Consider the following 17,133-nt stretch of genomic DNA (forward strand, 5'->3'; position numbering starts at 1 on the left):
TTCAGCCTTGACAAGACCTTTTTGTTGGAACAATGTATTTCAAGCCGCTTTTAAACCTTTCTGTCACGTCTGAAGTGTAGTGCCAAATCTCACCACCCACAGTGTTGAAAAAAATCTCACATAACTCTTCTTATCTGGTTCCTTGCTTGCCTCAACTTCTTATCTTCTGGCCTGGCCTGCCGCGGCTTTTTTCCTTTGTTCATTTCTGTTCTGCTAAGAATGCCGCTTGGCTCATTTTTCTGACCCTATTGACCCTTTTTAAAGTCGTTTGAATGGCTTTCTTTCACCTTCTGTGCCTTATCTGGGATTCTCGTCTCTATTTAACACCTGTACAGCAAACCTGGGTTATCGGGTACATTTTCAACCTACTTCCTTAGCTCTGTAATGTAACTGGTCGGCTTTATCCAGGACTAACGTGATGCTTTTCCTTTCTAGCCGTTGCACATAGGGGAGAGAATCCAGGTAAATCCAAGTGGCTCCTTTCACCTTCTCTTTTGGATTTGTCACATGCTTTTCAATTATTTAGCTCTTTTTGTTGGGCTTTTCCTGGCATCATGAGATGGGTGATGAGCTAAGACTCTTTTCCTTTCTCTGACATTCATACTTTGCCTTCAATTGATTTATGTTAAAAAAACAAGCAAGCTGCACTCTCTCCTGGTTTAGTGTGTTCTTTCTTCATCTTGATAAATCTTCAGGAGGCAACCAAGTAATCACCCCTCTCGTGTGAAAAGCTACAGGTGAAATATGTGAATAAGAAGACTTTGTCAAAGAGAGAGGACAATTTTCTGCAGTATTAGAACACCTCTAACTGGAGGCAGTTAGGAGAGCTAATCACACCAAAATATTTGTGATTTAAATGAATGCATATTAGGCATCTACTGTTAACAGTTTATTTGGGAGGTTTGTTGCATCCATCTTCCCCACAAAATATTCTTCATATTAAAATAATAAAAAATAAGAAGTCATCTTTCTACAGATTTACAGCAAGTAAAAATTAATGAGATCCACAATTTTTAACTTACATGTACCAAGTTTTGTCATTTATTTAGACAAGCAGTTAAGAGGACCTGTTCTGTCAATTATCTCTAATTTACATCCCTAGGATCAGACTGAATTACTTGCTATAAAACTATCAAAAGAAACTAAAAGGAGTAATCTGTGCTAGAAATCGTGTGGAGAACAATCAGGGTAGAAAGTAAATGCAAAAATTTGAACTAAGCTCGTGTTCTTAGCATGAGATGTGTCTTCCAGTTTTATTTTGTACTGTAGCAAGCAATTCAGATGCTCAAGAGCTTTTGTTTAAGTTTTTGGATTAGCATCTATGTTTGAGGATGTGGGAGATGCTCAGAAAATATTGTGTTCTAACTATCTTACAACCTAGCATTGATTTTCATTGGTTTTGGAGGAAACTGGACTGTATCTGCAAGTGCAAAAGAATGTTTAAACTGCACGTAAATCATAAGTTTCTTGACAAAACTGTTATTTAGAAATGCTCAAGTTCTCTGCTAAAATGTAAGTTACAGTAGTGGTGTTTAAGTGTGTAACTGACACTGAAGGTAGCTGTCAGTATTTGCTCCTTTATTTGCAGGAAGGTTGAAAACCTAAATGCAGTATGAATTTTATGTGTTGAGTGTGATAGGCATGTGGATGTAATATCTAACGCCAGGCAGACATTTTACATATTGTATTGGATGTTCTTTCTTTGTGCTTCTCTGAAAAATGAGAATTGAATCAAAGTAGATGTAAGAGTCTGCTAGATATATTTTTCTGGTTTTTTTTTTTCCAAATTTGCTTTTTAGATTTTTCACACAGGTTGGTGTATTTGCTATCCTTATTTATTGCCTGCTCGTCATGGTTACTAATATACTGAGGGATACAAAACACTCTTGTTGCTTTGTTCTGAAGCTGAATGGTTCCATTATTTTAATTGAGACTTTTGCCAGATTTAAAAAAAAAAAAGAGCATCATGCTTTATTGTGGTGAGGAAAATTACTATATTATGTTAGAGAATGTAGTCTGAATTTTAGCAGAATGCAGTGCTGTGCCTAGCGATGTAAAATAGTGCTTGAACAGTGGACTCATTCTGAACCTTGTTGGATCCTTTCAGATCTCAGCCACAGTGGATTGGGAGACCATTATGAGAATTCCCACTGGGGACAGCAGCCCGCTTTCAGGAGTGAAGGCAACTGCAGCTGGGATAAAGTGATAATAGACAGGACTGACAAGGAAGCGTGGCCTTCCATTACCGGAGCTGAGACTGAGTCTGCCTCAGAATGTACTACAGACACTGACTCTGCCTCCAACTGTGGCTCAGAGAACAGTAGCATGGCTACAGGGAGTGCCCAAGGCAACTTCACTGGACATACAAAGAAAACTAATGGCAATAATGGCGCCAACGGAGCACTCGTCCAAAGCACTTCGAACCAGAGTGCCCTTGGAGCTGGTGGAGCCAATGGTAACGGCAACTCGGCCAGAGTGTGGGGGGTGGCCGGGGGCTCCGGCTCTGGCCTAGCTCACTGCTCTGCCAGCGGTGGGGATGGAAAGATGGACAACATGATGGGAGATGGTAGAAGTCAGAACTGCTGGGGTGCTTCCAACTCGAATGCTGGCATTAATCTTAACCTTAACCCTAATGCCAATCCAGCTGCCTGGCCTGTACTTGGACATGAAGGAACTGTGGGAGCAGGCAACCCTTCCAGTATTTGCAGTCCGGTCAGTGCCATAGGTCAGAACATGGGCAACCAGAATGGGAACCCAACAGGCACCTTAGGTGCTTGGGGAAACTTGCTGCCGCAAGAGAGCACAGAACCACAAACGTCCACTTCTCAGAATGTGTCTTTCAGCGTACAACCTCAGAACCTTAACACTGATGGACCAAATAACACTAACCCCATGAACTCTTCACCAAACCCTATCAATGCAATGCAGACAAACGGACTGCCGAACTGGGGGATGGCCGTTGGTATGGGGGCCATCATCCCGCCCCACCTGCAAGGCCTTCCTGGTGCTAACGGAACATCAGTTTCTCAAGTCAGTGGGGGCAGTGGTGAAGGAATGGGCAGTTCAGTGTGGGGGATGTCCCCAGGTAATCCTGCCACAGGAAACAGCAATTCTGGGTTCAGTCAGGGGAATGGAGACACTGTGAACTCAGCATTAAGTGCTAAACAAAATGGATCCAGCAGTGCTGCGCAAAAGGAAGGAAACGGTGCGAGCGCCTGGGACTCGGGGCCTCCTTCTGGTCCCGGGGTGCTCGCGTGGGGCAGGGGCGGTGGCAACAGCAGCGTGGGCAGTATGCATTCTGGAGCTTGGGGCCACCCCAACCGTAGCACCAGTAATGGGGTGAACGGTGAATGGGGCAAGCCCCCCAACCAGCATTCCAATAGCGACATCAATGGGAAAGGATCAACAGGGTGGGATGGCTCTAGTGTTAGCAGTCCGAATCCTGCCATGCAGCAGGGCAACGAACAAATGAACTCTTGGGCCAAAGCTGCGGCATCTGGCACCACAGCTAGCGAAGGAAGTAACGACAGCGGCGGGAGTCAAAACGAAGGCAGTACTGGGAGGGAGGGGGCTGGAGAGGGCAGGAGGAGAGACAAAGGGATGATAGACCAAGGGCAAATTCAGTTGCCAAGAAATGACCTTGACCCCAGGGTCCTGTCCAATACGGGGTGGGGACAGACCCCTGTAAAGCAAAACACTGCCTGGGAATTTGAAGAGTCCCCAAGGTCTGAACGCAAGAATGACAATGGAACAGAGGCCTGGGGTTGTGCAGCTACTCAGTCTTCAAACTCAGGGGGGAAGAACGATGGGTCCATCATGAACAGTACAAATACCTCTTCAGTATCTGGGTGGGTCAACTCTCCACCGGCAGCTGTTCCAACAAATACAGGTTGGGGAGACAATAACAACAAAGCACCAAACGGCCCAGGGGGGTGGGGAGAGTCAGCAAGCTCTACTACTGTTAATAATGCTGCTGCTGCCAAAAGCGGCCACACTTGGAGTGGGACCGCAAATCAGGAGGACAAATCACCCACCTGGGGTGAACCTCAGAAACCCAAATCTCAAAACTGGGGAGATGGACAGAAATCAAATCCAAGCTGGACTTCAGGAGGTGGAGACTGGACAGATTCATCATCTGTTCCTGGACACTTGGGTGATGGGAAGAAGAATGGATCTGGATGGGATTCTGACAATAGATCGGGGTCTGGCTGGAACGATTCCACAAGGTCTGGGACCAGCGGGTGGGGAAATGGCACAAACAGCAAGGCTAATACAGGTACAAGTTGGGGGGAATCTTTAAAGCCAGGCCCCCAACAAAACTGGGCTAATAAACCCCAGGACAACAATGTGAGTAACTGGGGAGGAGCTGCTTCTGTCAAACAGACGGGGTCGGGGTGGGTTGGTGGGCCAGTGCCAGCCAAACAAAAAGAGAACTGTGAGGCAACTGGCTGGGAAGAGCCATCTCCACCGTCCATTCGCCGCAAGATGGAAATCGATGATGGTACCTCAGCTTGGGGCGACCCAAATTACAACAACAACAAGACTGTAAACATGTGGGATAGAAATAATCCTATAATTCAGAGCAGTACCACAACCAATACCACCACCACTAGCACCATTATCAACACAAATATGGTTGAACCTCAGCCATCGCACCAGTCAAGTGCCCAGCCGAACCGGTCCCCGCTGCTTGGTCCAGGTATGAAAATAGTTTTATAATATACTTTATGCCAGTATTGATTACTGAAGGCTGTCTGGCCTGATCACTGTGTAGTTACCCATCATGTATTTATGTCATACAATAAGTTCATTCATTTACTCTGAAGCAGCGTTAACTTTTTTCTTGAGGACAGAACTGTGGAACCCGACGCGCAAGCTTGTACAGTCCAGTGAATGTAAGAAAGGCTTGAAACAACACCCAGTCAGAACCATGCCTGGATCCTTGCATTGCGGATACATATTTATCTCTTCAGGCCTTCTATAGTTCTTAGCATTTTCTTGTAGTTCAACCACTTGAGAGTTCGAGGTCGTCTTGCTGCTTTTTTCACTTATTTGTTTCTGTTACCATGTCTCGGGCTTTGTTCTTGTTTAGACACCGTTCATCTGTTTCTTTTCTATAAACCGTATTTCTTGGCAACAGATGTTTTTCAACAACCGCATGAATCTAGATTGTTGCTGTTCCTCTGTTATCTTTTATGAAGAAACAGTTCTCTTCCATAGTTCAGGTCTCCAGCTCGTGTAGTATCCTGGACTTTCATGTGATTCTTATGAAGCTGGATTGGTTAAAGATGTTAATATTCAGGGTGGCTGGGAAAAGTCATTCTGACTTCAGCTGGGTTCCAAAGAAAGTTTTTAAGCATTTAGGGATTTTTCTAGTCAAAGATGAGATGCTGTTGTAGACAAGCAGCAAGGAATAAAAATGGGGGAGAAAAATGAAAGAAATGTTTAGGAGGGAGGTATTAAAATAAAAGTAACCAGCAGCCCTGCCCTGTATCATGACCACAGACTTCTCAAACTAAATCCAATCTTGCAATGCACTTTAAAATTCTTCACTGGATTTTTGTCTCCAAGTTTTTGTTTCGTCTTGGTCATGGCTAAATATTGACTTTTTTACTGTCTCTTTCTCCAAGTGGGATTTGTTCTACTTCTCTTATTTCCATCATTTTTCTCTTTGATGTTTTGAAATAATTCAAACTTTAATGTCTGTGTAAAAATAGTCTCATGTTCCCTACTCTGGTCAAATATTTTAATAGTTGAGTGTGTCTATTTTAGTAAAACAACATGTTCTCCAGAAAGAGAAATCTTTAAATAGGTTTGTACTTGTCAGCGCGACACACACAATCTGTAATTCCTTTACTTTAGACTTATTTCATCCATATTTAAAACTTTACCCATGGAGCTGACAGTTGAAATTTCTGATCTGTAGTGGAGGTATCATGAAAGTGGGGTTTGTTTGGTTTTGGGTGGTGTTTTTTTTTCATTAAGCTGATTTTTGGATCATTACACCTGTGCTTGTAAAACTGGTCACATACAGCAAGGTATTGTTAATGATGTTCAAATAATCTAACACCTTGCAGAGCAAAGTTTACTGCTTTGCCAGGCACTTTATGGTTCCCTGTTACTCAGGAAATATCATTAATAAGAAGCCCTGGATTCCGTTCTGTATTAGCTCTAAGATGGCAAAGAAGCGGATTTTGATGTTGCTGTACATTGAGTTTGCTGTTCACAAAGGAGTAACAGTCCCTTTTGACTTTTAAGTTTATACTGTATTAGTTTAGAAACAGAGGCCAAGTTACAGTCTTGTTATTCAAGTTGTCACCCAGCCCCAGAAGTTCTCAAAATTCTTTTGAATACAGAACTTAAAAGCTGTTGATGGGAAGCAGATGTTGGTACGCGCTTGATGGTAATGCATAATGCTCTAAGGAGTTTCTTTTCTATTGAAAAAAAAAAAGATAGAATATGTGATAAACATAATCCTTTCTGGTATAGGAGCTTGCTTCCAAACCAGTGGTGAGTTTAGGAAGATGAGCAGAAAGGTAGTGCTTTGGATTTAGATTCAATTTTAATCTAAATTACTTGTGTGTTATTCTTTTAACTCTTGCAACTTTGATATGAAGGCAATAAGAAGTGAGAAAATGTTTTCCAAAAAGGGATGATTAGAGATTTCTGGGTCCCAAACAGCACCAGGTCCTTCCTCCAAGTGCTGAGGAGGGGACTCAGTGCTCTCTTTTTCCCCTTAGGCAGGTTCCAACCACCATCCTCCAGCTGAGAAAAGAAACAATGAAAGATAATGTAGGCTTCCCTATGGAGATTTTGGGTCGAAAATGAAGGTCTTTGTGGTTTCTAAAGAGTAAGGATCTTGAGTTTTAAAAATCTGAACCAGGTATAAATTCCAAAAGCTCTGAACATCTCCCTGTTCCTTTCAGAATCCAGTGCCATTGTCTCAGTGCGACTTCTGTGCCATTCATAGCATGAAATTTATGTGAAACACTGATTATAAGTGATGCGGTTTCCTTGCTTCGAACTTTGAGCAGAGCGGATTTGAAACCAGATGAGTTTTGAGCTCCTTTAGGGTGCTCGTGTGTAAGAACCTGGAATCCTGTTGTGGGTGCTCAGCCCTGAGACAGCCGAGGGATGACCAGAGACCTGCTCTCGGTTTGCAAACAAGGGTGGAAGCCGAGTAAGAGCGTCCCTAACGCTGGAAGGTGTGGAGCCCCAGCACATGAACTGGAATACCTTTCAAAACACAAAGACTTGAAAGGTTAAGGGTTACAGGTGACTCTTAAATACATCTATAACCCTCCCTTTTACACACACCCTGCCCACCAGATTATGTATTTTCTATTATTAGCACACTAACTAGTGACTAGTTAGTAAACAATCTCTTTTCTACCTGGTTTCTTCCTTCTTCATCTCCATAAGGTTCTAATATTTTGATTTGCCTGTATTGTAGTCATATGCTCTGGTATTTATCACAAACCAAACAACTTCAAGGCAAACAGTTTCTGCCATCCAAATGGCCATGGGGTTATTTTGAGGGAAAACAACTGCATCCTGCCACAGCTTAGTGAACATTTCACTTTCCCTTGAGGATTTCCTGTTGGCCGGGGCCCAATGTTAATTATGTTTTTATTTCTATAAAACAAAGCTCTGCCAATGTGTCCATGTTTATTACTTGCTGTGATCTTTTTGTTTCTTGCAATTCTAACAGTGCTTTTAAACTTCAGCGTTAAAACCTCCCTTTCTTGCCAAAGAACCCTTTGATGGAGCTTGTTCTGTTGCAAAACAACACTCGTGCAGATCTGAGTGTTATTTAAGGCATGGAGCTTTTTCTCAGGAAAGCCTAAATGCATATTGTTTTCCTAGAGAAAATAAGTTTTCTCTTGAGCAGAATTTTTGAAAATTTTAGGCAGGTTTGGATTTTGAGACCACTGAAGGTGTTTTCCTTTCAAACAGCTGTGGAAAGGAACTTAAAAGTAGCTTCTTGCTTTGATTCAACCACTGTGATGGTGTTTGTGAGCTGCTTTTGTTGTGAGGTACATGATGGTGCTGGAGAGCATCCTACTGCCAGGGGGAAACTGATGGCACTGCAGGCTCCTTGACCCAATATTCCACCTTCTCTGTTTCAAATATGAAGCCTACTGGCTTATTTTTAAAATGGATGAAAAAACCTTGGTTTTTTTTAAAAAATAAAAATCCTTTGGCAAATACAAAGGAAATTTCTGCTTGTACCTGTAGAATTTTGCATCATTCATTCAAAAATGTAACTTTATCCACAGAATCACAGAATGTCTCAGGGATTGGAAGGGACCTCGAAAGATCATCTAGTCTCTTTTCCAGACAAAACCTTTAATAAAATTGATGAAAAGAAACCATTCCTCTCATCACTGTTCTCTCCTTCCCCTTGCTCCAGCAGGCTGGGGAGAAATGCCTACTGTCCACACCAAGACCGAAGCTCCTTGGGGAGAGCCCTCGTCCCCTTCTGCTGCGGTGGATAACGGCACTTCGGCCTGGGGGAAGCCCCCCAGCAGCGGTACCGGGTGGGGAGATAATCCTGCCGAGCCGGCAGGGACGTACGGAAGAACAAACGCTCCAGCTGCTGCCCCAGCACTGTGCAAACCAGGTGTGTGCCTGGGTGTCACTGTCGCAAAATGGGGGGAAAGAGCCAAGTCTGTTTGCTTCTCTTGGTATTTTTAAACAGCACTTCTTCTGGTTTTCTGTACATTTACATCAGAGGCGTTCTTAATAAGTTCATGCTCAAAACTCAATTAGCTGTCTCAAAACAGTAATATTCCAGATACCATGCTCATACAAAAATATGAATATAGTGCATCAATCCAGTCAATTTAAAGGTATTCCCTAGAGTATTTTTGCGTACTTCGAAAGCAACACAGTAGGGACACGGGAAACTGGGAAACTGCAGAAGAACATGAATAGTACTTATCACTCGCTGCCTTAAAGAAACCTGTACCGGGCTGTGAAGCAGCTGAGGTCAGTAAAGATAGGATTGATTGTGGTAGGAGAAGAAGTACATAAGAAGGACTAGTCATAACTATTCTGTTAAGCTGAGGGAGTGGATATCTTCTTCAGCGATTTAAACTGTTCCTAGGTTCAGCAACTACTTCGTGGTTCCTAACGTTATTTGATAAAAATCCTCCATCTCAAAATGCCTTGCTGTTTTGATAGTCTTTAAGTTTCAATCCTGTAAAATGCTATACTGAGAGATAGTTAAAAGGCCCAGAAAAACCTAAAAAGAGGAGTTAGAGGCCTTAACATGAGTAATCCCAGCTTTAAACAGAGTAAACAGAATAGAATGAAATGAGGGGCCTGTTCACTGAATGTAAAGTGTTCCCTGCAGCTCAGATCTCATTCTTCTGAGGTGGGAATGAGTTTCTGACCATTCATGACCTTGAAATTTGGTTTTCTTCATCAGAGAATATGGCAGGAAAAATTGTGAGACTCATTGAAAGCAAAAATAACACTTAACAAGTGTGTGGTCATAGTTCTGGTTCCTTGTTCCTAGGAGACCAAAATGACCATGACCACAGATCTTATTTGTTGAGGAAAAAAACAGACTTGCTGTTGGTGGATTTATTCTGCTATAAAGTATTTATAGTACTTTTTTATTAGCTTCAAAGAAGTTGTCCTTATCATTTAATGCCAGTTAAGCTGCTTGATGAACCTCTGTATCTCTTGAAAATACTCGAATGTTATACTGGATATTGCATAGAAGGATATTTCTGCAAAATTTGCAGGAAATTAAATCTGGTTTTTCTTCTCCCTCTTTCTTTTCCCTCCAGCTTCAAAATCTATGCAAGAAGGCTGGGGCAGTGGTGGGGATGAAGTGAATCTCAGTACTAGTCAGTGGGAAGATGAAGAAGGAGATATGTGGAATAATACTGCTTCACAAGAGAGCAGCTCCTCCTGTAATTCCTGGGGGAACGCCCCGAAGAAAGGACTTCAAAAGGTAAGACAAAAAGAAAGGCATTCTCTAGAAAAGAGTGGAATTAGTATAACATTTCTAGAGTAAGTTGTCGCAGATTGTCTGTTGTGTACACCCAAGCTCTTAAATGAGAGCTCTGACACCTGAATGCAAACCCAGCTTGCCACTACAGTGGCTTGAGTACAGCCGACCTGCTCACGGGGGAAAGTGGGAGATCTTTGACTTTAAGCGTATCAGATGCTTTGGGAGTTTTGTTGTTACTGCTTTTGTTTTCTCTAAGTTTTATAAGCTTCCATGTATTCTAAAGAAACGATAACATATTAATGGAAACAGAAAAGGTGTTAAGGTGGCTTTCAGACCCTTGCCGTGGTTCTAGAAAAGCAAACAGTTTGTGATGAAGTGGTTCAACAAAAAGTATCTGTTTCCTATTTGTGAAGAACAAATAGATAATTGTAAGGTGTGTACTGGTATGAGAACATAGCAAACTTGTATTAATGCTGCACTCAACCGTGAACATAGACAATTGTGTTGGGAAGTTTTCCATTGCACAGTCTTTTATTTCAGGACAAGGCCAGGCTGTAACTTAAAGGAAATGGGAATGCATTTAGCCAGTTTGTTTATTATTCCAATAGCCAACAGTTAGGCCAGTGATTTGATCAAGTATGGTTGTTTCTTGTACTGTCCGCAGCCCAAAACAAATCCACGCTTGTCCCTTGGTACTTTCTGGAGAACTGAAAGGAAGAGACTTCTTAAGGATTTTGTGATAGAAAAGCTGCACAGAGATCTTTTAAAGGTGTTTATCTAGACGCTCTTGTTTGTTTTTAAGAAAATACACTGAGTAACGTTCTTAACTTCAAGGTTACAAACTTGGTTTTGGGAATGTTTTTCAGGAAGTGATTTACTATTTCAGAAATTTTTATCTCATTATGCTTTCCTGCCAAGGATTAAAATGAAATATGTAAATTCAAAGGTGGCTTTAATTCAGTGGTCAGCAAATCAAATACTAAATAGTACACTGAACACCTATTCAGCTGAGATAAAATCTGTACACTTTGTGGGGGAACAGAATCATAATTACATTGGTCGGAGGGTTCTTCAATTCTTTCTAAATTAATGTACTAATACATCTTCCGGTAGCATGTGTTATTAATAAAAAACCTTAACCATATATTTTATGTACATCTAACTAGTATGAATTTTGGTACCAGACCATTAATGGAATCTCCCATTTATTTACTAAGGGCATGAAGACATCTAGCAAGCAAGATGAGGCCTGGATCATGAACCGTCTGATAAAACAGCTCACAGACATGGGCTTCCCTGTGAGTAGTGTCCACAGCTCACACACCCGTGGCTTGGCTCTTGTAGCTTCTAGTTCTTTGTGTTTTGGACTGTAGCTGCAAAAAGATCTTCAGTCTCCTGCTGACATTACTTGATGATATACTTTGCTTGATGACATTTTAGAACTTCTGAAGTTGAGAGTAGCCTCTGTTATAAAATTCTGAACTTCAGTAATAATTCCATTTTTGTACCCCTTTCCGTATTAAACAGGTGAAATTAGACGATAGCTGCCGGTTTGGGGTTTTGTTTTTTTGGTGGGCTGGTTGGTTTTTCAGGTTTTTTTGGTATATCATAGTGATATGAGTTGTCCATAAAAACAAGAAGAGATTTAAATAGAAGAATATAATTTGGCCTTGTAGAACTGGTACTTACTTGACAAACTGAAATGAATTTAATTGTTGTGGGTGTTGGTAAAGGGAGAAAAAAAAAATGTGTGGATGTTATTTGTGCCACTGAGTAAATACTAAATCCAGTATTTAAGAGACGTATCTCTTTTCTGAATTTGCTTTGGAATCATGTAAGCATGATTACTTATTCTCTTAACATAATGCATATTTTTGACAGAGAGAGCCAGCGGAAGAGGCCTTGAAGAGCAACAATATGAATCTTGATCAGGCCATGAGTAAGTATCTGTATGATTAAGCTTTTCTTAGAAGCAACACAGGAACCATTCATAATTCTGGGAGTTTGATCTTGTCCAGTTCAATTGGATATTGTTTATTCTTCTGCTTTTGTAAGCAAGACATAATTCTGTGAGCTACTGTTGGCAAATTCACTGTCTTTGCATTACCTTTTTCAATACGTTTCCCCTTTCTGTGAAGGTGCTCTGCTGGAAAAGAAGGTGGAAATGGACAAGCGTGGAATGGGAGTGACCGACTATAATGGAATGGTCACCAAACCCCTTGGCTGCCGCCCACCACCAATCTCCAAAGAGTCTTCCATGGACCGCCCCACCTTCCTTGACAAGGTAAGTTCAGAAATACGAGTATCACTTGCGAGTCAAAACTGTACATGGTGTAGAAATATTGGTGCTATCCACTGTCTGTTTAGAAACTCTAGAGAGAAATGTGATGTGTAGTTACGTATTGCTTTATTCTTTTTCTTTTCTTGTTTTATCTTTTGGGGATTTAGTCCTTGTGAAAAAGTCCAGTGATTTGATTCCCCCATAAAAATAAGCAATGGTCCTCCCCAGTGTTATACCTGAAAAGAAAACCTACTAGGGAATTAGTAATGCAATGGAACTAGAAATGGGAAAAACAAAGAAACAGAGCATGGGGGGCCTTTCCCTCTGTGAAAGTCCAGAGAGTCAGTGGCCATTGCCTAAATTAACGATCAGGCCGGACCAAAGCCAAAATATTCGAGAATTAGGCACCTAATTCCCGTCGTTAGTTTTGAGCTCCTTATAGTTCAGTACTTGAATAGGAATGAGGAGCTGGGGTATTTTTTTTAAGTCAAGGAGCAGACACGCAGAGTCATAAACAGCCTCTCTGATGAGCCTCCCTTTCTGTGATCACGTATGACCAGTTTTCCAGCACCATTTAATGACAGAGGAGAACACTCCAGAAGTTTGTTGTGTCAGAGATTCAAAGTACCTAAAGAAGAGAATGTAGGAAAAACAGCAGCCAGATCTTTAGTAGGAAATGAGATTTACAGCTTGTCACAAAGTCCTACAAAGAGACCCACCAAATCACCTCAGAATCTCCCTGACAATTACTAGTAAGGAAAGAATAGTTGTTGGTGCCATTCTTTATTTCACAAGTTATTTGAAATGTTCATAAAGATGGGTGGTGGTGGTTTCTGAATGCAGAAATCAATACTTTCCATAAACTGTGCTGAAACCAATTCATTTTACATAAGCTGTTTACATGATGTGAGACAGCAATGACATGTAGTCTTGTTAACACAAACTGTATTTACACAAACACAACTTTACCAACCCTGAATAATTATTATCTTTCCAGTCCTCCACCCTGTGTTTTCTTATAGTCTTAACTATAGTGTTGTCCATAAAGTTATGGTTTGTGTTGTGACAGGTTCCCAGGTGCTGCGCTAAGAAAATTAGTGTGGCCTTATGCTGGGACATCTGATAAATGCTGCCCTTTTAATGACAACTATTACTATTTCTGCTGTCATCACAGTCTAAACAGTTTGCTGGTACAGTGCAAACTGTAAACAAGTTAATCTGATTAAACACAAGTGCATCTTACATAATAATGGAATATTTATATTAATAAGGAATAATTGGCATCTATACAAAATTTTAGAGGGTCCTTACATACCAAAAGTTTTTGTGATGGTTCAGATGCTGCCACAGTGCTGTGCTGTGCTGTGCAATCTAGTCCCATGGCAGTTTCCTCCAAAGATTATATATTAGAAAACTGCTTTTCTGATTTTGGGGCATTAATAACATTTGTTCTTTCTGGGCTTCCTACTTACACTGGAGTGACGTGGTGTCCATTACGATGTTCCCTAAACCAGACTAAATTGTGTGTATTTCCTACAACGTAAAGTTCAACCTGGCTCTTCTTCCCTTCTTCTTCTCTTCCTGCCATGTAACATTCCTTCCTAAGTATGTCAAATCTATTCGTTTATGGCAAACTTTAATGAAGATGTTAATTAAAAGATCTCTCTCCTGATGAAGGTCACAAAATCAATGAATATGTGCCAGTTCACCTTTACTCTTCTAGGGTAACGGTATCACAGAATCACAGAATGTCAGGGATTGGAAGAGACCTCAAAAGCTCATCCAGTCCAATCCACCCGCTGGAGCAGGAACACCCAGATGAGGTTACACAGGAAGGCGTCCAGGCGGGTTTTGAATGTTTCCAGAGTAGGAAACTCTACAGCCTCCCTGGGCAGCCTGTTCCAGTGTCTGTCACCCTCACTGAGAAGAAGTTTCTTCTCAAATTTAAGTGGAGCCTCTTGTATTCCAATACACTCTATTCCCTCATCCAAATCATTGATGAATATATTGAATAGTATAGGCCCCAGTACTGACCCTTGAGGCACTCCATTAGACACAGGTATCCCCCTGGAGCCTCTCTGAGTGGCACGCCAGGGAATTATTCCACCAGTCGATTTCCTTTTCACCCTCCCTGGTGGTCCTCAGCATCTCAATCTCCTCCTTAAGCTTTGCAACCATGTAGAGCAGATCTTGCACCTGCTCACACCTCACACAGGTGGGATGCTGGCCATCGTCATCTGGCAGCAGCAGGCTCTGGCACTCCCTGCAGCCAGAAACCTGAATAGCCACAGGGTTTGGGTTTCGAGAACGAAAGTGCCCGATTGAGAGAAAAGAAACCCCAAAAAAAGGCTTCTCTGTACCTCGAAGATTTTGCTTAATCAGGACTCGCCGAGCTGCCTCCGATCAGCTGATCTCAGGAACTGAGATCTTGAGCAGTAAAATTATTGCCAGAGAGAGAAATGCATTATGTGCAGCATAATGCACAATTATGGAAACATATGTTAAACACAACTATTGAGAAGGGAGTACTAAAATCATTAATATTCATACAGCTAGTAAAATCTGTCAGTCTGGGCGTAATCTGTCACAGTGACTTTACTATAATAAAGGAAATAATCCCCAACTATATTTGTTAGCTATCAGAGTGTTGAGCAACTTGCTAATTGAATTAAACAAATATAGTTCCTACTCTAAGAATAGATATCTTTTTTCCAAAGAAATTCTTTCCAGATTTACAGCTCGTGCTACTAGAGCAATTCCTCTTCTCCGAAATTGCCCTTTGAGGTGCTATTTCAGAGCATGAGCCTGGAGCTGCCTCGCTTCCAGCTCAGCTTGTCCTTGGGCAGCAGACAAGCTCTCTCACAGCTGCACAAAGCACTCCAGCCAGTGCTCCTTATTTTACTTAGGTCTTATTAAGTTATTATCCTTTTGCTGGCGTTGCTGAGCCTTCAGTAAGTTATGTGGGGTTCCTCCTTGTGAAATTGTAAGCTGGGTTAGTGTGCTTGTTGCTACCACTCTTTCTCAGCTGATTCTCTCAGCTCACTTGAATTGAGTCTCCATGATTTTTCTCCTGTATTTTCTTTGACAGGTAAAGCCCAACTTAATTTTTTTTTGGTTTTTTAACCTTATGCATTTGAGGAGAGAGAATTTCCAGCTCTGACATTTGCTCCTTGATCCATTGGACTCCCTGTTCTTTCTGGATTGGTGGTGATCTGTGCAGCTGAACATCACCTTTGAATATTTGCTTTCACTTATTCTTCAACGTTTGCTGCAGATACTCTGTGTGTCACACTGAGGCAATCTTTGGCGCTCAGTGCTTTATTTTATTATTTTTTTCAGTGTATTATCTTGTTTTGTAGCACCATAAAAGGGGAAGGGAAAAAATCCAGTGGCTTTGAGAAAATAAATAGCTAGGCTGATAGTACCCTGCTACATGTTCTCAACTGCTTTATCTTATATGTGGTGGTGAGCATGCTCTACCTTGAGTACCAGCTTTGTTTGAAGATGTTATCTCGTGTCTTCTGGAGCCGTCAAATTTGCAAAAAGCATGTAAGATTTTTCTGGAAGCACCACAAATAAGCCCAGAGTGCTTCAAAGTGCGAGGATTTGGTTTGGGTACCACCCCTGAGTAGTGTCTCAGGTTTGTTGTGTATTTCATCGCACCTACCGCATGTTCTTCTAAGCTCAGAAGAAAAATGTGGTGGCTTGCTGATCTGCACTGACCACTCAGTGACTGAAAATCTTGAACCCTACAGAGACATCACTTAATTTTTTAGCACAGATTGCAAGTGCTGAACTCTGGACCACTGTATTAGATCTATGTGACCAAAAGGTCAGCTCTGCAGAGGAGTAACATCAGCCTGCTTTGGCGTTAGCTTGAGCTTTCCTTCTGTGAAGCTGCTCTTAGTTCCACGACAGACTCATTTGCCCTTCTGCTCTCCTCTAGCTTTGTTTTTTCATGCTGTCTCCCCTACTGCCAGCAGAGTTCTGTCATCCTTTGCTCTGATGTTGCTTCCAAGCTTTCTCCCAAATTCTTGAGCACAGAGGAGACTGCGAAGTTCTCACCCTAGAAATTAAGTCTCCGTTTCACTGCTGACTTATTACTGGTCAGCCACTCTTCTCTACTATTGAGAAATCCAGGTGTACAGGTCTTCATGCCTGTTGGCTGCATTCATGTTCTTCCAAAAACATTCTGACTTTCTTCCATGTTTCTAATTCGAACAAACTGTTTGTTGGGATTTTTTCAATCTTGTCCTTCCCATTCTTGATCCCAGTGAGTGTGACTGATTTTGTCTTTGGGATAGCAAATGGGATATTTTACCATTACGCAGAGACACTTTTGTAGGCTTTGCAGTTAGATGGTGATCACTAGAATTTTAAGGTTGATTTTTTAAATTCTTCTTTCCTCCATCTCTCTTTTCTGTGATCCAGTGATTTGTTTCTTTTAACTTCCAAATTTTGAAACCTTTTTCATATTCCCATTTTTTCAAAATTCAAAGTACTTCTTTGAGTCTTGCATTTCCTGCAAGCTGTACCTGACTCCTGTCAGGTTTGAAGACAACTTATTCTGAGATGAGATTTTATTACCTTAGCTTCCTATTTTGGAAAAGGTTTTTTTCTGTTTTAAGAAGCTATTAATATATATTTTCTACCAAGTACTTCTGTAACTGACTTTGTGTAAAGACCTCTGGCAGATTCATCCATCTTGTATCTGTCTGTTGGGACATTTTGATTCATGAAGTGGCATTTGTTGGCCAGCAACTGCTTAGGTGTCCAGGAATCCTCTGCTAAATTATCTGTATCACAGGGCCAAAACATCTTTAAGTAATGCCGCTTGCATTCTGTGATATTTGGTACATGAGACTATTGCAAGAGACCTCCCAAA

At 41.5% G+C, this 17,133-nt stretch overlaps 1 protein-coding gene across 4 annotated transcripts in view; it reads left to right on the forward strand.

Annotated features, from left to right (window-relative positions):
- Positions 1-17,133, forward strand: part of TNRC6C (trinucleotide repeat containing adaptor 6C) — a 90,163-nt gene that overhangs the window by 54,288 nt on the left and 18,742 nt on the right. For all 4 annotated transcript variants that reach the window (XM_080356228.1, XM_080356226.1, XM_080356225.1 and 1 more), the window contains 6 exons: positions 2,108-4,699; positions 8,414-8,623; positions 9,801-9,967; positions 11,185-11,265; positions 11,849-11,906; positions 12,106-12,251. In XM_080356228.1, the coding sequence (XP_080212354.1) occupies positions 2,108-4,699; positions 8,414-8,623; positions 9,801-9,967; positions 11,185-11,265; positions 11,849-11,906; positions 12,106-12,251 (3,254 nt within the window). The remainder of the gene's footprint in view (positions 1-2,107; positions 4,700-8,413; positions 8,624-9,800; positions 9,968-11,184; positions 11,266-11,848; positions 11,907-12,105; positions 12,252-17,133) is intronic.

Source organism: Nesoenas mayeri (genome assembly GCF_963082525.1).
Source record: "Nesoenas mayeri genome assembly, chromosome: 19".
NCBI lineage: Eukaryota > Metazoa > Chordata > Aves > Columbiformes > Columbidae > Nesoenas > Nesoenas mayeri.